Consider the following 23,613-nt stretch of genomic DNA (forward strand, 5'->3'; position numbering starts at 1 on the left):
CTTAATCATAAAGCCAGAATGTTTATGTCAACATGCTAGATCTGTGCTCCTCTGACTCTCTTTCTATTTTCAAGAGCCAAATCTTGTGGTGTTTAAATGGCCAGGGTACAAAGCAAACCCGGATTACAGATCCCCATGACTATTTGTTACTGGGCTGGAAGAGGAGAAAATACACCTTAAAACTTTTCCATTTAGCTGTTTTTTTTTTTTTTTTTTTTTTTTTTTTTTTAAAGGAAACGGACTATATTCTATATGCTACTCTCTTCCTTCCCTTACCCAAGCTGGGTCTCATCTTGTAGGAGCAGCACAATGGAAACACCTCAGAATCTTGAGTGAGAGGACCTTTTTTCAAATCCTTATTGTCTGTGAGATCTTGGACAAATCATATCCCTAGGATTCAGTTTCTTCATCTGTGAAATGAAAACATGGCCTCCAAAAATCCCTTCCAGCTCTAAATCAGTGATTCTGTGACAAAGCCTTTCCACCTCCCTGGGTCTCAGTTTCCTCATTTGTAGAATAGGGAGAAATGGCCTCTGAAGAGTCTTTCCAGATCTATGATTCTGTAACTTTCCAACTGGTTAGGCAGCTGCTGAAGATTTGTGCTCTCCAGCTTTCCAAATGGAGGTGCCATTTTCACCTTTTGGAACTAGTATTTGCTGATTGGTGTCTCGCCCATGTACACAGCTAGCCCAGTCACGAGGAAGAGCTTCAGGGAGCCATTCTAAGGAAGCCATTCCTTTTCTGTGAAGTGTTTGCCTTCATGTTACACTTTTACTTCTAATGTGGAATGAAAAATTTGGCTTCCTTATGATACAGCTGATTATTTTAAATTCAAAATTTTTTTTCTATAAACTTCTTTTCCCCCAAGTCTTCCTGGAATTGGAATCCTCCAATCCTTCAGAAATGAAAAAAAAAATTATTAGAATAATTATCTCCAATAACCATAATTTAAATGTCCCTTCTATCTTTAAAGAAAATAAAAGGAGATTTTGTAGGAGTCCTGAGGTGAATAAATTGAGAGTAGTAAATATTTGTTAAGTTGAATGAAAGAAACATCTCCATTTGGAGACAAAATGCTAGCCAGGAATTCTTCATGAACCTTGTCGTGAGAGAAGAATCAAGGCTATGAAGATTGTTGGCAAGAGGGATTTAGATGCTTCTGGCTCTGGTCCTGTGGCTTCTCACTAATATACTCTTGGGTCTTGTGGCTGCCCTAACTCCCATTGGCTTTGGTGGGAGTTTTGCCCTAGTGGGGCATGCATCTTGTATGTACTAAGTATAATTGATAGAAAAACATATATGAGTTTGGAATTCAGCAACATTTTCTTCTTCTGATTCCTAACTCCCTTCTCAATCTTTTCCTCCCCTTTTTAATGGATATATTTTGATTTTGCATCTTAAATCTCATCCTAGAAAAGATAAAAAGTCCCCAAATTCAGAATTCCTGGTTATCTGTTAAGTTTCAGTTTGAACATAATATTTCTAAGTTCTGGGGTTGTTTGACAAATATGGTTTGCTGGGCTTCTGTCATCTTAGGAACAAAATGTGCTTCTCAAGCTATTTGTAGGAAAGCCATTTTTTCCCTTCATTCTGAGTCTTTTGTAAAAAACAAACTTAAAAATTATAATCTGTCAAAATAGAAAGTGTCTCAAAAGTCTTAGTGAAGTTGTGAGCATTAATAGCTATTAAATATTTATTAGGTATTGTTATTTTAATAATTATCAAATTCCAAAATTTCACTAAGGCTTTTGGGACACCCTATATGAGGGACTGAATGAGATTCCTTGCTTTTTCTCAATCATGTTGCTATTATTTATCACCAAGTTTCCTTGCTTTACCAGCAATAATTACAGTTATCCAAAAGGGGAACTGGCTTTTCTCCCAAAGATTCTTTATACTTAGAAACATTTAAACAGAATCATTACCCACAAGGATTTATTAAGTGCTTATCATGTGCTAGGAACTGTGTTGAGTGTTGGGGTTATAAATACAAGGAAAGAGAAAAATAGTCCCTGTCCTCAAGAAGCTTATATTCTAAAAGAAAAGCATCTCAAAAAGAAGCTAAAAAGAGAATGAGGGGAAGGGGGACCTTTGGGGACAGTGTCACCTTACAAGAAATGAAGGAAATAAAAGAAAACTATGACCTTTGAAGAAGATAATAGGAGATCTCTGCATTAGCAAACATTGTTAGGATTCCAGAAAATACAAACGTGGAAAAAGGTGAGTTGAGAGTGAGTTTGTGTGACAACTAGGATTGGCAGGTTGCTTTGAAATCCTGAGCTGGAATAAAGGCAATTGCTAAGCTTCTGAATCCATACCCTTCCTAGTTATAAGAAAACCTGATTCCGGTTGGGATAGAACTCTAAATAAAGAAGTTGGATTCCATTCTATGGCAGAAATAGCCACAGCAGTCAGGTAACAGATGCGTTTTGGACAAACTGAAACAGGTCAGAGACTGGATAAAATTGCTGAGAGTCACAGGTCTCCAAGTGGAATACAGAATTAAACCTGTACTTAATACAATGCATGTAGTTAACACTTAATAAATATTTGACTGTGATTGATCCCTCAGTAAACCTTATGCAACAACAAATGAATTACCTGAAATAGATCTTTAGCTGAGGTGGAGTAGCTGAGCCTTTTACCAAATGCTATTTATTGAGAAAAATCCCCGTTTCTCAGTTCTAATTAAAATTTTGTCTATATGTTAAAACAGATATTGCCGTCTACAGAAATGCAGTCTACTCTTAGTTAAAACTTTGACCCTGATGACAAGTCTGACAGGGCTTTAGTGATAGCTTTGTGAAGTTTAAAATAATGTCTATCCCAGAGGGAGCTGTGAGACTTGTTGGCATGCATGTTTATAAAGTCTTTTAGTATTCTGCAGACTCTCTTATGGTATGGTTGACAATGGCTTGGTCAAATAGAGTTTGTGTGATCATATATTTAAGGAAATGACCACTGTTTCCCAGAGTTTCATAGATTGTCAATCCAGGACATTAATTAATGTCATTTTATTTATCATTAATTTATTAATTATGAACATTTATTAAGCTCTTGCTATATTTCAGGTACGGGGAATGCAGATTGATTGATTGATTGATTTTTAATGCATGTATTTTTATTTTTTTATTTAATAGCCTTTTATTTACAGGTTATATGCATGGGTAACTTTACAGCATTAACAATTGCCAAACCTCTTGTTCCAATTTTTCACCTCTTACTCCCCCACCCCCTCCCCTAGATGGCAGGATGACCAGTAGATGTTAAATACATTAAAATATAAATTAGATACACAATAAGTATACATGACCAAAATGTTATTTTGCTGTACAAAAAGAATCAGACTTTGAAATATTGTACAATTAGCTTGTGAAGGAAATCAAAAATGCAGGTGGGCATAAATATAGGGATTGGGAATTCAATGTAATGGTTTTTAGTCATCTCCCAGAGTTCTTTCTCTGGGCGTAGCTGGTTCAGTTCATTACTGCTCCATTGGAAATGATTTGGTTGATCTCGTTGCTGAGGATGGCCAGGTCCATCAGAACTGGTCATCATATAATATTGTTGTTGAAGTATGTAATGATCTCCTGGTCCTGCTCATTTCACTCAGCATCAGGTCGTGTAAGTCTCTCCAGGCCTTTCTGAAATCATCCTGTTGGTCATTTCTTACAGAACAGTAATATTCCATAATAGGGAATGCAGATTTAAAATAAAATGAACTAATACCTGACTTGATAGCACACAATATGAGTGGGAGGAGGAAAGACAAGAAAACCAGTATTTATTAAGGTTCTGCTCTGTACTAGGCACTGTGCTAAATACTTTATACTAAATAATTTTAAGAATGAATGTCTTGTAGACGAATGGTAAGAAATCCCATTTGCCTGGATTGTAATATATGTAAAGGGGAGTATATAAAATGAGGCTAGAAATAGATTACGACTTTGTTATTAAAGGCTTTAGGTGTCAAACAAAGGAATTCATAACTGATTCCTAGGGTAGCAGGGAGCTGCCTTAGATTATTGAACCAAAAAGTGATGGGGTTATTCTAGGAAAACCCTTTGGACCTTAGGGAGAGTAGATTGGAATGAGGAAAGCCTTGAGGCAAGGATAGTTTAGGAGACTGTTGTGATAAATTGGACTATTGGTCCCAGGCCAAGTCCCAATTCATCACTGGTTGCGCCCTGATTGACATAGAGGGAATATAAATAGCATTTTCTGTTCTGGCCAGAAATCCTGAGGGTCCTACCTTCCCAAATTAGTTTTTTTTTTTTTTTTGGCTAGGTAAAAGAGGCCATCCTTTGTCTCAATTCTTACCTAGCTTCAATCACTGAATGAATGGGTATTGTTGAGTCAAACTGAGACCTGTTAAAAAATTGTAGCTTAAAAATGTCAACGTCTCTCATTGCATCCAGAACCATCTCCAGTTGTGCTGCTCTGTATCTTGCCTCTGATCTCAGGTGGCTCTGGAGGGGAAAGTGAGGCTGGAACCTCTGCACAGCTCTCCCTCCCTTCAATCTAAATTCACTTGCATGTCATGGCATCACCTTCCTGATGTCATGGTCCTTTTCCAGAATGAAGGACAAACAACAATTTTAAGTAAGAGATGCTGACGATATGAACCTCTGGTATCATTATAATGACTGTGTGAATGGAAAAAGTTAATAGGAACAAATTAGAGCTATTGTGGAAGTAGAAATGACCAGACTTAGGGATGCATGGGTCCAAAAAAATTTAATACAATCTCCTCAGTTTATAGATGAGGAAATGAGGTTGAAGAGCTTAAATGACTTGCCTAAAGTCATGTAGGTAGAAAGTGACAGTGAATCCAGGTTTTCCTTAGCCAGAAGCAAGAGCTCTTCCATTTGTCACTTATGATCTCTGTTAAATCATAGGATCATAGATTTGAAGCTTGGAGACTTAGAAAGTCACCAAATCTATTTTTGCCATTTTTACCCCTATAACAAGAATTTATTTTTCTTTCCCTCCAACCTTAACTCCTATTAGGGAAAACAAACAAACAAACAAAAACTTCTTTTAACGGCTTTGCATAGACAAGTAAAACAAATTCCCTCAATAGCCATGTCTAGAAATATCTGGCTCATTCTGACCCTTGAGTCCATCACATTGTTGGGGAATAGACTTCATCATCCTTTCAAATTGTGGCTTATTGTGGCATTGATTAATTATTTTTTAGTATTTTATTTTAGTTTAATTTTTTGGTTATACTTGTACATTCATTTTAAAAACATTTTTTTATGACTCATGAATCAGAATAAAAAGGAAAAGACTACAAGAAAAAAAACAGAAGAAAAAGGGAAAAAAAATGAATATAGCATATGTTGATTTACATTCCGTCTCCACAGTTCTGTCTCTGGATGACGATGGCATTTTCCATGCCTTGGATCAATGAACCACTGAGAAGAACCAAGTCTGTCATAGTTGATCAGTGTACAGTCTTGCTGTTTCTATGTACAATGTATTCCTAGTTTGGCTTGTTTTGCTCAACATCAGTTTATGTAAATCTTTCCAGGCCTTTCTTAAAATCAGCTTGTTCATTTTTTATAGAGAAATATTGTTTCATTATTTTCATATGTTATAATTTATGTAGCCTTTCTACAACTGATGGGCATCTACTAATTTTCCATTTTTTGCCACACAAAAAGGGTTGCCACAAACATTTTTTGCAACATGTAGGTCCTTTTCCCTCTTTTATGATCCCTTTGGGATACAGACCCAGTAATGGTTCTGCTGGATCACAGGATATACATATATTGATAACCTTTTGGGAATAGGTCCATATTGCTCTCCAGAATAGTTGAACCATTTCATATCTCCACCAGCAAAGTATTGTTGTCCCAGTTTTTCCCCCATGCCCTTTAACATTTATTATTATCTTTCCCTCTCTTTAGAGAGGGCTTTAATTTCTTGATCTGAAAATTTTTCATATACTTTGACCATTTAATTGGTTAAAATTCTTAAGAATTTCAAAATCATTTGAATTTGCTGTGTTGTTGTTATATTCCGTGCTTTTTGCCTGTATAGCACTGATATTCCAATCACTATTTCATTAGTTGTCTCTGAGTACAAGTCCTAGTCTTTTTAAGAAGGGAATGTAGAAATACACATATTTGCCCTTCCAAATTTCTTCTAATTTCCTCTTTCCTTTTTTCTCTAATTATTTAGGGACTTTTTTGGGGGGGGGGAGTATAGTTTATAAAATTAAATTATTTAATAAGATTTTAAAAGATTTGTAATTTTGGTGATATCCTAAGACTTTTAATAAGCTAGCCAAATTAATTATACAGATGTCATTTATGAATACTTAAATCTCTCCTTAGTGAATTAAAATGAATCATTGTCAGCTCACACCCTCCCTAAGCAACATGGACGTCCGTCCACTTTGCAATTCTGTGAGTATCTAGATTTGACATTAACATCTTTTTAATTAATTACTCTAGCTTCTATTTAGTGCTATGGGGCAGAGACTATGGTAAGCACAGGGGATTCAAAGAAAGTCAATCCTGCCCTCAAGGAGCTCACAAATGAATTGGGAAGACAACATGCAAACACAATATTTACAAACAAACTAAATACAGGATAAATGGAAAATAATTAACAGGAAAAAAGCACTAAAATTAAGAGGAATTAGGATTCACATACAAGGTGTGATTTTAGCTAAAACTTGAAGGAAGTCAGGGAAACTAATAGGAAGCAGGAATGAGAAAGTGAAGAAAACTGAGGAGTGATTGTGTATATATAGGAAAACCAGAAGAAGATGATATCCTGAAAACGTAGAAAGAAGAGAATATCAAGAAGTAGGTGCTTCAAAGTATCAAAGGGGAACAGAAAGGTCAAGAAGAATGAGGACTGAGAAAAAAGGCCTTTGGATTTGGCAGTTGAGATCATTGGAAACTTTTCAAAGAGTAGTGTCAGATTGATTTTAAAGACATTATAGAGAATTATAGTTAAGAAAAGAGTGATAGGAAAGTAGAGGTACTTATGGTAGATTGCTTTTTCAGGTTTAGCTGGAAAAAGCAGAAGAGGTATGGGATAGTAGTTTGTAAGAACAGAAAGATCAAGCCACTGTGTGTGTGTGTTTGTGGGTTTTTTGTGTTATTTTTTAGGATTGTGGAAGCATGAGCATGTTTATAGGCATAAGACAAGCAGCCAGTTGTTAGGGAGAAGTTAAAGAGATTAGGAGAAAATCTCCCGGAAAATGAATGAAATGAGATTACTTGCACAAGTAGAAGAATTTGCCTTCATAAGGAGCAAGGCTATCTCATTAAATGAGACAAGAATCAAGGAGGAGAAGAAGGAATTCACAGCAAATGCTCTCAACTTTTTCTGCAAAATATGAGTCAAGGATCTTAGCTGACAAAATGGGAGAGGGGAAGTCATGGGAGATTTAAGGAGGGGAGGAAAGGTTTGAAAGAGCTGCAGTGGAGTGGATAAGTGTGTCAATTAGGGAGATATAGTAGAATTTCTTGGGAACAGTGAGGGCCAGGTTAAGGTTATATAATACAAATTTTAATTGACCCAATCAGAACAGTTAAGTGATTTTCTCTTCCGTTGTTTACCAACACTTGAATGCTCATGTGAATGTATCTGACTGAGTGTGAGTACATGTGTGTGTATATGTGTGGGGGTTTGAAAGGGCACAGTTGACCATATGGGACAGTGATTCAAAAAGACAATGTCATAAAACTGAATTAATTCACCAAGGGGCTAAGGTGGAAAAAGGAGAAAAGTGTGTCTAGTGCAGAGGCGATAGACTGGAAGAGAACTGAGAGTTAGAAGAATGGAAGATTGCAGTGTAGATGAAAAAAGCATTAATGGTATGGAAAGGTAGAAGGAGAGGTGGAAAGTCAATAGACTGTGATCAGATAAGACAACTTATGAGTTCTTAACTGTGGAAAATGTGCATTTTTGAGTGATGGCAAGCTGAAGAGTATGATCATTTTTTGGGTGTAGTTGTTAGGATGGAGGAGTAAGATATGTGAAGTGAGTAGTCTGAGAAACTGGTAGATTAGAATGTTTGATCTATGAATATTAAAGTTATCTTGTATGAGGGTAAGAGAGAATGTTTATAACAAGCCAGCTATTAAACTAAGAGAGAGGGAAGGGAGGTCTGGAGACAATAGCTACAGATTTTTGTTTAGATGGAAGGTGTGAATTGTGTGAAACTCAAAGAAAGAGAAACTACTAATGACGGTAGTAGAGGGAGAATCTTGGGCAGTAAGTAAGGAATATTCCAATACCTCTACCTGGAATATTGACCTGAGGGGAATGAGTGAAAGTGCAGCCAGTACAAGAAAGGGTAGCCAAAGAGTAATGCCATCAGAGGGAAGCTAGATCTCAGTGACAGCTAGAAAAGGGAATGAATGGGAAAGGAAAAGATCTTAAGACAAAACCAAATTTGTTGCCAAGAGAGCAAGCATTCCACAGGGCACAGACAGCCTTTAGTTGAGATTTTTAATTGAATTTGCTCTTCTTATGATTTTTGGCAACTACTCCATGTTTCTAACCTTTGTCATTTTCCCCCCTCCTGTAATGTTGATCTCTTTTGAACACCTTCCCACTGAACAACAAGAAAAAAATCTATTTTTCCTAGTTTAATAGTGCTATCCAATCTGATATTCTCTGTTGTCTTTTTGAAATGAGATTTAGGATGCCTGCTTAGCTTCCTGTGGTTTGTTTCTCCTGGTTTCTCCAGCAATTATGCTGGGTACAAGCTAATGTTTGCAGTCTTTATTTTTTTTTTTTTCTTTCTCTTTGACTTTTAAAGCTAAGAATTCTTGTGCCCTAGGGAACTAGAGATGATTGGAAGTGATTCTCTATTATTCCTCCTTCCTTAAATTGAACACATTTGCACTATTGTATAATTACTCACTTTACCTTCCTCTCCCCACCAAAAATGAATTATGGAAGCTACCCAAATGTACCAGATCATTTGTTTAAGCCATCTGTCCCATATCCCTTAGAAACTCTTTGCTCTAACTTGGTCTGCAAGGATTTTAACCTAGATCGTACTATGTTCCCAATTTCCCTTCTTGTTTAATTTATTATGTTCTGGTTTGACATCATTGTGACTTAGTTTTCTGGTAGTCTGTGGAATTGAATGTGTCATTAAGAGTATTAGTATCTTAACTTGAGACACAGCTGTGTTGTACTCATTGCAAGGCTGATTTCATCATCCAGGAGACCTGGGCTCTAGTCATGTTGCTGACATGTATTGGTAATATTAACTTGAATAAATGACTTGACCTCTCATTGTCCTACACCATTGATTTTCAAACTTTCATTCTCAGTATTCCTTTATACTACTAAAAGTTATTGAGTATCTGTCAAAGATTTTTTATTTATGTGGGTTATATTTATAGATACCATATTGGAAATAAAAACTAATTTTGAATTTGTAGGTCTCTTGAAAGAGTTTCAGAGACCCTTACCCCAGATTCTCTGATTATAACTTCTCTAAAAAATTCTGAAAAGCTCTCAGCTGCATCTACAATTGCACTTTCTGTAGTCCTCTCTTCTGCATTAAGGAAGAGTATTTCCTTACTCAGGTTTTCCTATACTAGTGAAATCACCAGTACTGTTCCTGTCCCTATTCCTATTACGGGGCATAGAGTTAAAATTGCAAATCACTTTAGAGATACCATCTAGTCCAACAAACCCCACTTGAAAGTTGAGAAAATTGAGGTTCTCAAGTTGAAAAGTGATTTGCCCAATCAGTAAATAAACAATAATTTATTAAAATTCTGCTGTGTCCCTGAGGACACACAAATTCTAAGAGTGTTAATAGAGCCAGAGTTGCAAGTGGTTCCAGAGAGCATGGAACTATGTTTAGTTAATTTTGAAACAATTTCTTGGTATGATTACTTCAGTTGTGTCTTTACTGTGCTTCTGTGATCTTTGCAAATTTTCTTTCTTTTCTTTGTGATTTCATCATTATCTCATTTCTTATTCATGGTTAATATTTTGTGTGTGGTGTGTTTCTCTTACTTTCTTCAAATCCAAGATTTTATGGTTAGAATGTAAAGTTCTTAAAGACATGATATGTTCACTTTCCCTTCCTATCTTCAGAGTACATTGCTTAGCATACATTAAATGCTTAAGAAACATTTGTCAATTAATTGATTACAACATACTTAGACTCCAAGACCGCTTTGGAAAAAAATTTTTTTTTAATTTGTCATCAGCACAATCCTGTCAAATGACCTCCTTGTTTAGAATTACTTTCCACATTTGTTATTTTAAAATTATCTTTGAACCTAAGGTAGATTTACAAATATGTTGAAAACAAATTTTGAAAATATGCAATACTTATTAGGTAATTGGAAGTTGGTGTTGACCTTGATTTTCCTGTACTAGTAACAACCTTTCACTTTCTTTCCTAAGTCACTCCTATTTTGAACATCTGTATTCTGTGGTTGTTTTTCCATCTCAACGCTCTTCAAGCTTGTCACAGTATAGAAATGATCTTTGCTCATAAAAATCCAAGCAAAATCCAAGCTTTGTAAAGATTCTATCACTGAAGGCCACATTCACTAGCACATTTACTAGTACATTAATTGGTTGTAAGTAATGGCTTTATTTTTTACAAAAAAAGTTCTTGAAGATTGCATACAAAGCTAGAGGGATGATTCTGTTTTGCTGAGGAAAGAGTCTCATTGATGAAATTGTTGAAGTATTAAAGAAATCTCCTGGTGATGCTATAGTACAACATATGTCCAAGTATGGTCCTAGGGCTTCTCAGGGCCCTCAAGATCCTTTCAAGACATCTGCAAAGTTAAAACTATTTTCATAATAACATGAAGGCCTTATTTACTTATTAAAATATTGTTCTTTATTCCAATAATATAGCTGTGTGAGACCAGAGTTTCTTCACATATTTCACCTTATCACAAAATATTAATAGATTAAACACAGAAACCAATGCAAGAATCCATTAATCTTCTATTAATCTACACATTAGAAAGTTTTGTAAAAACGATGTTGCCCTCCTCACTAGCTTTCTTTTGGAAGATGTAGTTATTCTTTATAAAAGCATTTGATATGTAATAGGTATTTTTTGGTATTTTAAATGAATGAATAAATATGCTAAAATTATCAGTTTAGTTTCTACTATGGTAAATTTTGATGGCTATAACTCACACAAGCAAAAGCTCTTTGGAGTAATCAGTCATTTTTAACAGTGTCAAGGGTCCCTGAGACCAGAATTCTTGAGAACCACTACTTTCTGGCTATGAGAAACCCTGTCGAATCAAAATCAAAGGTAACAGCTAGATGGGGCAGTGGATAGAGCAACTGGCCCTGGAGTCTGGAGGACCTAAGTTCAAATGTGACCTCAGATACTTAATACTTACTATTAGTTGTGTGTCCCTAGGCAAGTCATTTAACCCCAATTGCCTCAACAAAAAATAAAATAAAAAAAAATTAATAAAATAAAAAAAAATCAAAGGAGGAGACGCAGGGACAAAATCATGGTAGCATACTGTTGGTGAAAATTGTGTACAAGGGGTAGTGGGAATGACATCGTTGAGGATGTGAGGGGACCAAAGAGAAAGTTTCGTCAGAGTAAGAATGGATAGCTCTGAAGTTACATTGGGATTAATGAGATATGAAAAGGCTTCCACACCTCCAAGTCTTGTCAGTAGAAGAAAAAAGAAAAGAGTTATATGGAATGAAAAAGCATTGATGAGACTTGAGTGCACTCACATATTGCTGGTGAAGGGAAAGTCCATATTAATGAAAGTAAGGACTTGGAAAGCATGGCTTCCTAAACTTTTTTTCCCCACTCATGATACCTTTTCACCTGAAAAAATTTTCACAATCCCGGACTTTATAGGTATATAAAATAGATATACAAATCAAATGTTTACTGATAATAAATCATAATTTCATGAGCCCCACATTTAGCTACACAACCCCAAAAGGGGTTGTGACCCACATTTAAGAAGTACTACTTCTCTTTTTTAGAACGACCCCTATTTCCTCCCATATTGGAAGGATTGTTTTAATTAATTGTTTTATTAATGCCAGCAGCTGACACACACACACACACACACACACGCACACACGCACAGACATACACACAGACATACACACACACACACACACACACGCACACACACATATATATATATATATATATTTTTTTTTTTTTGAGGTTTGTAAAAAGTTTTGCATTTGTGATCTAATTTGAGCCTGGGAAGGAGATGTTTTCATTATCCTTGTTTTATGGAGGAGGGATCTGAGGCAGCCAAGTTAACTGACATGTCCCAAATCTTGGAGGTAATAAGTTTCTAAACCTGGAATTGATACAAAACTTATTCTACATTTAGTTGTCTATTCACTGTATCATCTAGAAAACTTTCATAAAGGGGCAGCTCAGTGGTGCAGTGGATAGAGAACCAGCCCTGAAGTCAGGAGGACCTGAGTCCAAATATGGATTCATAACAATTAACACTTCCTAGCTGTGTGACCCTGGGCTAGTCACTCACCCCAATTGCCTCAGCCAAAAAAAAAAGGAAGAAAGAAAACTTTTATATAACAGGAATAGCAAAGGATAATGGATTTATATGTTAAATTAAAACACTTATTTTAATGATAGCAGACAACAGTAAGATTTCCTGTCCCTTTTTATTGGGGTATTTTGTTTGGGAGACAGTTTTCTTTTCACTCTCTTTCATTCTGTCTTTGGCAGATGCATTCTGGCTCCTGCCCCCAATATCCTCCTTCCGCAATATGCTTCCTAGAATCCCTATTTTCTTTTATGGACTTAGCTATAGCATCACTACCTTTTAGGTGAATCCTATCTTGCTCCCTCACCTGCTAGAGTCTCTCTTGCCTAAAAAAAAAAAAAAAAAAGTGGCCTTGCATTTCTTTTATTTTATTTTATTTATTTTAGTGTATAGATATTATTTTCTTGATAGAATGTAGTAAGTTTCTTGAGGGAAGTAAGGAGTATCTCATTTTTCTCTCTCAAAGTACTCAACTTATCAGACATCACCTGGAGTACTGTGGCCCATTTCAGGTTTAAAAAGGATTTTGATAAGTTTGGCAATGTCCTGAGAAGGTCCACTGGAAAATCAAGTGGCTTTGATTTACATGCAGGCAGATTGACTGAAGAAAATGTAAATTGTTTTGATAGAAAAAAAAAGTTTTAGAGAGGATATAGATCTCTTTAAGTATCTGAAGGGATGTCATGTGGAGAAGGGATTAGACTATTCTGTTTGGAGCCAGAAACAACTGTGGGCAAGTTGTAAAGAGAAAAATTTTACCTTGATGTCATGCAAAGCCTCATACTAATTAGAGCTGTCCCCAAGAAGAATGGACTGCCCCAAGAGCCAGCTTTTTCCTTATAACTTTTCAAGTTGAGGCTGGATGGGCATTTTAGCTGGAGAAACCCTTTTTTACATGGATTATACTACATTGTCCTAGATATTCCCTTTCAATTTCCTTTCTCTGATTCTATGAAAATTGACACCTGCTTAGAGAATCCTGCTTTGAATCCCATGTTACCTGTGTCACCTTGGGAAAGTTATTTAAACTCTTTAAATTTTTCTTTTAATATATAAGACAAGACATTTGACCAGAGTGTTTCCATCTCAAAACCTATCAACCTATGATCAAAAGAGTTAGATTAAAAAAAAAAAAACTTTTAAATTTTCTCCTTGACTTGTCTTATGGAGGATTAAAATTAATGAACCCTTCCTCTCTGATGAAAATGGTAGACATAGAAAGATATGGAATCATGGCAGTTGTAGCAATGAAACTTTGGTCTTATTGCTGACAGGTGTTTGGGGAGGAGGGACAGGATGAAACGATTGGTAGGGAGTAATGGGATGATTAAGTAATGCCACTGGTTGTATTGTTGTGAAATGATTTCCAACTCTGATTTTTAATTGGGCACATGCAGAAAATAACTCCATTTTTTTCTAAAATAATTTGCTCAAATAACAAGAAAATTCTGGAATTGGATGATATTCAAGTATAGTGGGAAGATACTTCTTTAAAGTGTCAGATGGGGAAGGGTATTTGACAGTTGTAAAAGGGAAGTTTGGGGAAGTCATTTGTATAAAGATTGGAGAAAATGAGATGGCTCAGTTGGAGCCATTTGGGAAGCCAGAGGGAAATAAAAAAGGGTGCATTGTGCTGTTATGCTGGAGGAGGGAGAAGTTCAAGAGACTGCATGCACATCTGCTTGGATCATGAAAAGCAACAGCTGGTATCACTTCTGCCAATTTCTTATGTAGCCATTTTGATCTCTGTGCCTGTCATCTGAGATGATTCTGTATGTCACCATTTTTAGGTGGAAAGCCTGTGATTTCCCCCACTCCTCCTTGCTGGAGTGAGTGAAGATGAACAGCAACCAAAAAAAAAATGGTGTTTACTCTGTGATTTGCTAGAATGAGTGCTGAATGTTGAGGGATGAATCTTGATTCACACTGGAACTGAATTTGAATTCTCTTTCTATCACTTGCTGGTTGGGTGACCTGTGGCCACAATTCCCTAGTCTGTTCAAATGGGGTGTACCAGTTCACTGGTGTTGACCTCACATAGAAGCAGGAGTCGCTAATCCAGACATGAGGATCCCTATGGGTTCTATATTGACTTAGAAAACCACATATTAACGTTATCTATTTTCTGTTGTATTTTTATTTATTTTGCAAAATATTTTCAGTTGCATTTCAATTCAACAACATTAAGACCATTATCTGTGTTCTGTAGTATTTTTATTTATTTTGCAAAATATTTTTCGATTATATTTTAATCCGACAGCACTAAGAACACTGTCTATGTTCTGTAGTATTTTTTATCTATTTTGCTAAATATTTTTCAGCTACATTTTAATCTGATAGCACTAAGGAGTATCCTTTGGTACAGCTCATGTGTTCGACACCTTTGGACTTACCCTTTCACGTTTACATCCATGATTACACAAATTGTTAAAAATAGAAAAAACCACCTTATACATTAATGCTTTGTAGATGATGGACTGGAGGCAGCATAGTAACGTGGCTACAATGCTGGACTTGAAGTTGGGAAGAAGTGAATTCACTTCCTACCTCAATCTTTAATTGGGCCATGGACATGTCACTTGAACATTCTACACCTCAATTTTCTTATCTATAGATGAGGAAATTGGTCCTTTCTACCTCATAAATTCCAATCCTATGACTTATTATCTTCTGTTGTCCTGTGAACTCTTCCTCACCTAGATATTGCTTTCAGTACTGAATCTCCAGTTAGGCTTTGTGATTTCTATTGAAATAAAACATTTTTCCCTTTGAGTCCTGTAAGGGAGATTCGTAAAGGCAATAGAGTGAGTTGAATATATTTTTATCTGAGGTTTCTAAGATAGCAACACTATGGAATTTTCAGGAGATATGAACTTATAGCTGCTGAAAATCTAATTAGATCCAAGCTAAGGGTTTTGGATGATGACAATGATGATATGTTACCCGCTTTAATGCTTTTTAGAGAAAAACCATTAATAAATAAGGAACAGACTCACAAAATTTGTTCCCACAATAACAGTTTCTCATTGTCTTCAATAGAATGTAAGTTGCCTTCCTTTTTTTTTTCCCAAGGCTTTCCAGAACCTCCCCATATAATGCCTAATCAGTACATAGCAGGTGCTTATTAAATGCTTGTTTGAAGAACTGAATTAAACTTGTTTTACCCAATGGAAGCTCCTTGAGGGTAGGGAGAGTTTAACTATTATCCAATGATATAATCAGTAGTTATAGATTTGGAACCAGAAAGACCTGATTTCAAATTTATCCTCAGACACTTACTAGCTATGTGATCTTGGGAAAGTCACTTAATGTCATTCTGCCTCAGTTTTCTCATGTATGAAATGTCTCGAAAATGACATCCACCTATATAAACATTGTGACCTGACAAAAATTAAATTACTACTACTTCCCAAGAGCTTGCATGGTATTGAGAAATACAGTTTAGTTTGGTTTTATCAAACAAGCATTGAATAAGTACCTACTATGTTCCAAGCAGATGCTCTGGGTGTTAGGTGGAAGGAAGAATGTGAAAACTTCTTAAAGACTTGGAGTTATTCTTTCTCCTTTCATTCCTAGGCATTACTGAACATTCAGACAAGAGGCTTGGTTGCTATAACAACCGATTAGTTCATCACTTACAAAATCATCTTGAAAATGTAAAGGGTCCATGATTTGCCAGTGATTTTAGAATATCATGGGATCAAAGATTTAGTGTTGGAAGGGAGATCAGTAATCTGTTGTTTTACATCTCTCATTTTAGAGATGATGAAACTCTGTCCCTGAGGTGTAAAGTGACTTAGGATAAGCTCTTCATTGTATGGACTTAAAGCTCGGCGGGAAGGGGGGGGGGGGGGAGAGGCGGAATTTAGACATCCTTTTGTCTGTTTCTTCAATGTAAAGGGACTTCTTCAAAGGATCCCAGACCTAGAGTGTCAAGGAAAGTTTTTACCATCTATTCCCTCATTTCACAAATGTGGAAACTGAGGTCCAGGGAAGTGACTTAGGCTTATATAATTAGAACTGAAAGGGACCTTAGAGACCATTTAGTCCATTCCCTCTCCTTTTCCAGATCACAAACTCCATTGCAGAAAAGTGGACTACAGAAATAGTAAGAAGAAAAAGTGAGGTTTGAATTTATGTCCTTTGCCTTCAAAACTTAACCCCCTTTTCAGTTTCCATAGTTAGGTCTTCTGAGAAGTAGATGAGTGAGTCAGTCTTGGCTAAAAGTGACATCACTTTTGATCAATTTGGGAGGCTTAAATGGTTAAAAAAAATGGCACATAACTTTACTGAAGATTCCAAGAGTTAGGGACATATCAGGTCAACACAGATTTATTAGGAACTCCCATGTCCCAGGCACTGTGTTGAGTATTCAAAGGAAGGAAAAGTCCATCTCTGGCCTCAGAGCTTATAGTCTCATGGGAAAGAAAACATACAAACAACTATAAACAAAGTATATGATATATAGGATAATCTGGGGATAAGGAAAGTGCCAACTTTGAGGAAAATTGGAAAAGCCACTGTTAGAAGATGGGATTTTGGATGAGACTTGTACAAGAAGAAGAAAATACCAGAGTAGTCATTGAGCCTCTCTTCCTAGATCCGAGGTTGGTGCTTCTTAGCTAGGGTAGCTCATTCTCTTCCTCCTCACATCAGAACTGGGGCAAATATTGTCAGTCTTAAATGGCTCTCCAAAGCTTCTCCAACGGGGTCATGACTAGCATGGGTGACTTAATATCTATGGATTCTCTCAGCACCTAGAACACAAGAACTAAGAGATGCCTGGATTCTGAGTAAAATCCTGGATTCAAGTCTTCCCTCGAATGACAAAGGCAAATCACTTTACCTCCTAAGATCCCCTTTAGCTCTACATTTAGGGTCCTAAGAACTTTCTTAAAACTTGAAATCCTAAGCCATGTATATTCTTTTTTTTAGGATCCATAGGTACCTTCGTACCTCTGAATTGGTGAACTTAGTGTTGAGCCTAGTTGGTAAATTTAGATAGGAAAACATTACATTGCATTTTCACAAACCTCTGATGGAAATTTAACATTTCACCCACATGAAAATAGAGAACAAATCACAATAGCATTAGCAGTACTTGTGACCATCATCAACAGAAATCATAGATTCCCACCTCCTCCCCCAAGGGCAATTGGGGTTAAGTGACTTGCCCAGAGTCACACAGCTGGGAAGTGTTACATGTCGGAGACCAGATTTGAACTCATGTTCTCCTGACTTCAGGGCTGGTGCTCTATCCCAGCTGCCCCATCACAGATATTTTTGTCACATCATAGTTATTGTAGATATCTTGAAATATCATTTATATTCATCAATGCTTAAAAATTATAATGCTTATGAGGTCTTTTGCTCAATTCCACATAACCGCAACCTTCTTCTCTGCAAATTGTGTTTCATTATAGTTTGCTTTGGAATCTTGTATATTTACTTTTAAAATCAAAACACTATTAAAGTAAATTAAATTAAACAAAATTAAATTAAATATTGATTTTAAAATCAAAAAACAATATTCTGAAAAGCTTCCCTGGGCTTCCCCAGACTGACAAAGGAATTCATGACAGGATAAAGATTTAGTACCTTTTCTTGAATTACTGTTCTTAAAGGGACTGGGAAATAAAGAGGGTGGGGAAGAACCATGTAAACAGGTTTATTTGAGCTGAGCTTTTCCCCTTGTTATCTATTCAAAGATGCCCAATTGGTTATCTCTTGTTTGTTAATAGTTCTTGAAGTAATCTTTCTTAGGGAATCAAATGTGGCCCATTTTTAGAATGTCTTTAGGGCTTGTTCCTTGTAGCTCAATCTCATTAGTAGGATGACGATGGAATTAAAATGATAATTCTGAAGTTGAGATGGAAATGATTGACACTCTGTCACATCTGTGGGCTTCTCTGGGGAACCCCTCTTCTTTCCTAGAAACCAGAGCTACTTTAGACTAGGAACTGCTTTTCCATTCATTAATGAATTCCATGAATACAAATTGAGCACTTTTTATATTCCAAGCCCCAGTAGGGTTATGATGGAAATAATGAAGATAGGATCCCTACCTTGTAGGACTTTACCATCCAACAGGGGAGATTTGGCAGGAACAGAGATTACTGTCCTAACACACTTGATTCTGGAAAGGATTTTTATTTTTTCAGTGCAGACAATCCCTTCAGTGATGGAAATGAAAACCTTTCCAACTTCTCTCATCCTGTGTAGTTTTGGTTCATGTTTTCCAATACAGCTAGCTAGGGGCATAGCAGATAGAGTGAAAGACCTGGAGTCAGGAAGAATTATCTCCTTGAATTAAAATTTGGCCTAGGACACACACTAGCTGTGTGATGCTGGACAAGTCACTTAACCCTGTTTGTCTCAATTTTCTCATCTATTAAATGACCTGGAGAAGGAAATGACAAACCATTCTACTGCTTTTGGCAAGAAAACCCCCAATAAGGTCATGGATAGTGGGAAATAACTGAAACGATCACACAATAACAATAGTTGAACCAAACTGGCCTTCTTTTACCTCATATATGGCATTTCTGTTTCCTATCTCTGTTCTTTTACTGTTCTTCATTCCTGAAATACTCTCTCTTTATACTTGTATCTGTTCTTCTTTTTTCCAAACTGAGCTTAAATCTGTGATACCAATGGCAATAAATGGCTATACACATTTCTCCATAATTCTTCCAGCACTGGATTTCATTGATTTCATTTTTTGGGAGGAGGGAAAGCAGTTAATTTGATGAGCATCTTCATAATTTCTTACAGGATAAGAATATTCCCTAATATTCATGTGCCACAGCCTATTCATTTATTCCATTTGATGGACGCCCACTTTCTTTCCAGTTCTTGGCTGCCAGGGAAAGACTTCTTTGAATATTTTTTTTTCTTTTTCTTTTTTTTCTCTTTCCTTTTCTTGGGGTACTGGATCTTGACTTTCTTTTTGCTTCTCCTAGTCTGTGTTGCTGAGATCTATAATACTTTTCACCAGAGGAGCTTTGTGGGACTAGAACAGGGACATGATGATGTTTTCTGTTTTATGCCATAGTTTCCAGGTCATTATGTCTGATTGTGATTCATTTGTTTGCTTGTTTTCTTTCCCACTCAGTCTCATTTTTTCCATTAACATATGGAGACAGTGTGATGTAGTGGTGAGAAAACTGGAATAAGGCTAAGGATATTAAATTCTAATTATTATTAACCAGGTGACCATGTTTATTACCATTTATCTCTCTTTTCTCACAAATATTTGATAATTTATAACTTAATAAAAAGTTTGAGCCAGTAGAAAAATTATTAAAATTTTGTTCTTTTCTCATCTAAAAAATGGAGACAATCATTTTTACTCTAAATACAAATATATGGGACAAAATAAGGAAAGTGATCATAAATGACATACTCAAGGAGCAGACATCAAGACTCAGTAGGAAAATCTCTTTAGAATCAAAGAATTTGATTTTAAATAATGTTTCACAGTTTTACCATCTTACAACTCATTATGAGAGATGTATATTAATAGTCATGATGTACTTTGGGCAATGAACAGTGGAAATGAAAGGTGGCCTAGTATACAGAAACAGCTCACTTTGGCAGCTAGATGGCTGCAATGCATAATAGTTCTTGGAGTGGATTTAGGAAGAATCTTCTTCTGAGTTCAAATCTGCTATCAGAAAATTACTAGCTGGATGACCCTGGCCAAGTCATTTCACTGTTTGCCTCAGTTTTCTCATCTGTAAAATGACCTGGAGAAGAAATTGGCAAACCAGTCCAGTGTCTCTACCAAGGAGATCTCAAATAGGGTCACAAAGAGTTGGACCTGACTGAAAATGTCTGAGCAGCAACAAAAGATAAATCATTTAGGTTTTATTGTCCTTAATTTCCTGTGTAAAATTGGCCCAACGATGGAATCTATATTGAATGATTGGCAAGGTGCTTTGCCAACTTTAAAGTACTAAATAAATGGTGTTTTTTTTTTTTTTTTTTTTTCAAATCAGAGGACTCTAATCTCAGCTCTGTGATCTCAGGCAAGATGCTCTAGCTTTCTGGTTCCTCGTTTTTTTCATCTTTTAAAATAAGGAAATTAGACCTTTATTAAAGTTCTCTCGAACTCTAAATCTGTGATCACCTTATGTTAAATCTCATAATTTCACTAAGGCTCAGTTTATTCATCCATATAGTGGGAGATTTGGATTCATTGACCTTTAAGGTCTTTTTGTCTAAATCAGTATATCCTATGATTTACTACTTGGATGATTGGGGCGGGGTGGAGGGGAGGCAGCATGATCACATAATGAGAGTAAGGGATGATGACATATAGCCAAATTGGGTGCTAAAACAGCCCCCACAAAATATTATAGAGACCCTGAGGAAGGTCTCCAGTGCATTATAAATGTGAGTCATTATGATAGCATGGCTAAGATGGATTTCATTTACTAATAGAGAAGTAAGTTAATTGAAGCAATTTAATTGATATTAAAATATCAGCACAGCATTGCTATACTGTCAAAAATTGACATAATGTGAATTTAATTGCAGAGGCCTTCATCCACAATAAATCTGTCTCCAGGGGAGTTGGAAGAAGATGATGATGATGCAAACACTTGTGGTCCTTCAGGGCTGTGGGAGGCATTAACTCCCTGTAACGGGTGCCGCAACCTTGGGTTCCCCATGCTGATGCAGGTACTTCTTTTGTTTGGTTTTAAAGAAGTCATGTCAAGAATGAGGGGAAAAAAATTGGTGTCCTGTATATGTTCTAGAAAATTTTGATTTTAAACAATCCCTAAAATCAATTTTCACTGGCCATTTCTTTTGTTTTTTGTAAAATGGGGCACATCCAAGTTGGTATTTGTGGTGGTTATGGAAAGTTTGGGGATGGAGATGTTTGATTAAAATAAATGAGTTTTAGAGGAGTGTCTTTACAGTTTGCCATTTTCATAATTTTGAGGCATATCTTTGAGAGTTAGGTTAAAGTGTGGTATTTGGAATAATGTTATATAATTTTCTTGGAGAAGCACAAAATTGGTCTAAAACAGGAACTTTTCCCTGGGAAAAAGTAAAGGCAAGTGCCATCTCATTAGTATTTTAACTCCAGCGCTTAGCAGACATATTAGGTAGGAACCTTTCCATTTTGCCTTGTAGCTGAATTAGATTTTGTACATTATCTCTGACACTTAGCACTGTGCTTGCCATGTAACAAATGCTTTTTCATTCATTCATTCATTCTTTCATTCATTTGCAAATATTTGATGATTGGTAACTTTATAAAAAGTCTGAGCCAATTGAAAAATTATGCTAATTATTGATCACAGATGTGTAGAGCACAGGTTCCTAGCCTATTTTTTAAAAAAAATATCATAATTGTATTTTAATATAATTTATATAATCTATGATAACTGTATTTTAATGTATTGTATGATTATTGTATTTTAATAATTTATTTCCTTTGTAATCTTATGTATTTTATTTTATATATTTAAAACAAGATTTTGACAAAAGATCTAAAAATTTTGCCAGACTACTTAAAGGGTAAATGATTAAAAAAAAGATTAATAATACATTATTTTTCCAAAGAAAATTCTTGATGAGAGATCCATTATGAGAGGTGCATATTAAGAGTCATGGTGTGCGTTGGGTATTGGGTATAAATGCTGCCTCTTTTGCTCGTTAACGGGATGAATTTAGAAAAGTTGACATTTAAGGTCTTTTTGTCTAAATCAGTGTATCCTGTGGTTTATTACTTGGATGATTGGAAAGGGGGAAGGCAGCATGATCATGTAATAAGAGTGAGGAATGATGACATATAGTCAACTTGAATGCTGAAGCAGCACCCACAAAATATTACAAAGACCTTGGTCACCGGTTTTCTTATTTTTAAAATGAAAGAATTCAGCTCACGGATGTTTCTTCCAGCTCTAGACCAACACTATCTAAGATATTGGCACTGCCATTTGCTGATTAATGTTTTCCTTTTTCTCTTAAATGTTGTGAATCTCTTTGTCTTAAGCTCTCTGTCTTCCTTTAGCTCTCTCACGATGAAATTTGTTCCCATTTATCTTTCTCTCACACTCTCTCCAGTATCTCTCCTCTACTATCTGTTCTTTTCACTTTAACTACAATAGAGTTCTCTCTTGGTGGTAATCGACATGTCCACCCCTGACTTAAATTGATTTCCTATGAATTCACAATTCTTTAAGTGCTTTCTCTAGACTTTACCTCCTGTCCTGAGTTTTGGAGCACACTTTTCTATAGACACTTCCATCAGCATATCCCACTGGGACTTCAGATTTAACATTTCTCAAATAGACATCACTTTTCCCACTGTTCCTGTTCTCCATGACTTCCTTATTGCTGTTGTTAATAGCTGCATTATTCTAGTTTCTAGATCATGGAATCATAGACATCACTTTGGGCTTCCTTGTGGGTCATAGAGTCATACATTTAGTGTTAACTCAGAGACCATCAAGCCTAGCCCTGAATTCTTATATTTTGCATAAGAGGGACTGAAGTACCTGAAGTCAAAGAGATTTGCCATGGTCACAGGGAGAGAGATTCAGAGCTAGAAGGGACCTTGCGAGCCACCTTGTCCAACCCCCTCATTTTATACATGAGGGAACTGAGACCTGGAGGAGAGTGACATACAAGTCATAAGTCAGAGAGCCAGGATTTCAATTTGGCTTATCTGATTCCAATTTCAGTGTTATTTTCATTTCTATGTGTTATCATTCTGAGTCAAAATCTTAGTCGTTCTTGATTCTTCTGTCTCCTTTCTCCCCTCTGCCATACAATCATTTGCCAAATCATGTCAAGCCATTCCCCTTTCATAGTATTTCTTTTCTGTTGTTATTCGGTCCTTTTCCCATTATGTCCAAACTTTTGTGACTGTATTTTCTTGGTCAAGGTTACTGGAGTGATTTGTCATTTCCTTCTCCAGCTTATTTTATAGAGGAGGTAACAGGCAAACAAGATTAAGTGACTTGCCCAGGGTCACATAGCTGGTAAGTGTCTAAATCCAGATTTGAACTCAATCAGAGAGTAAACAAGACTTCAGGTCTGGTGTTTTATCTACTATGCTACT

General features: G+C 36.1%; 1 protein-coding gene across 11 annotated transcripts in view; it reads left to right on the forward strand.

Annotated features, from left to right (window-relative positions):
- ANKS1B (ankyrin repeat and sterile alpha motif domain containing 1B) overlaps positions 1-23,613 on the forward strand; it is a 1,348,113-nt gene that overhangs the window by 258,429 nt on the left and 1,066,071 nt on the right. For all 11 annotated transcript variants that reach the window (XM_031941007.1, XM_031941002.1, XM_031941004.1 and 8 more), the window contains exon 9: positions 21,075-21,218. In XM_031941007.1, coding sequence (XP_031796867.1) covers positions 21,075-21,218 — 144 coding nt within the window. The remainder of the gene's footprint in view (positions 1-21,074; positions 21,219-23,613) is intronic.

Source organism: Sarcophilus harrisii, chromosome 5, assembly GCF_902635505.1.
Source record: "Sarcophilus harrisii chromosome 5, mSarHar1.11, whole genome shotgun sequence".
In the NCBI taxonomy this organism is placed as follows: Eukaryota; Metazoa; Chordata; class Mammalia; order Dasyuromorphia; family Dasyuridae; genus Sarcophilus; species Sarcophilus harrisii.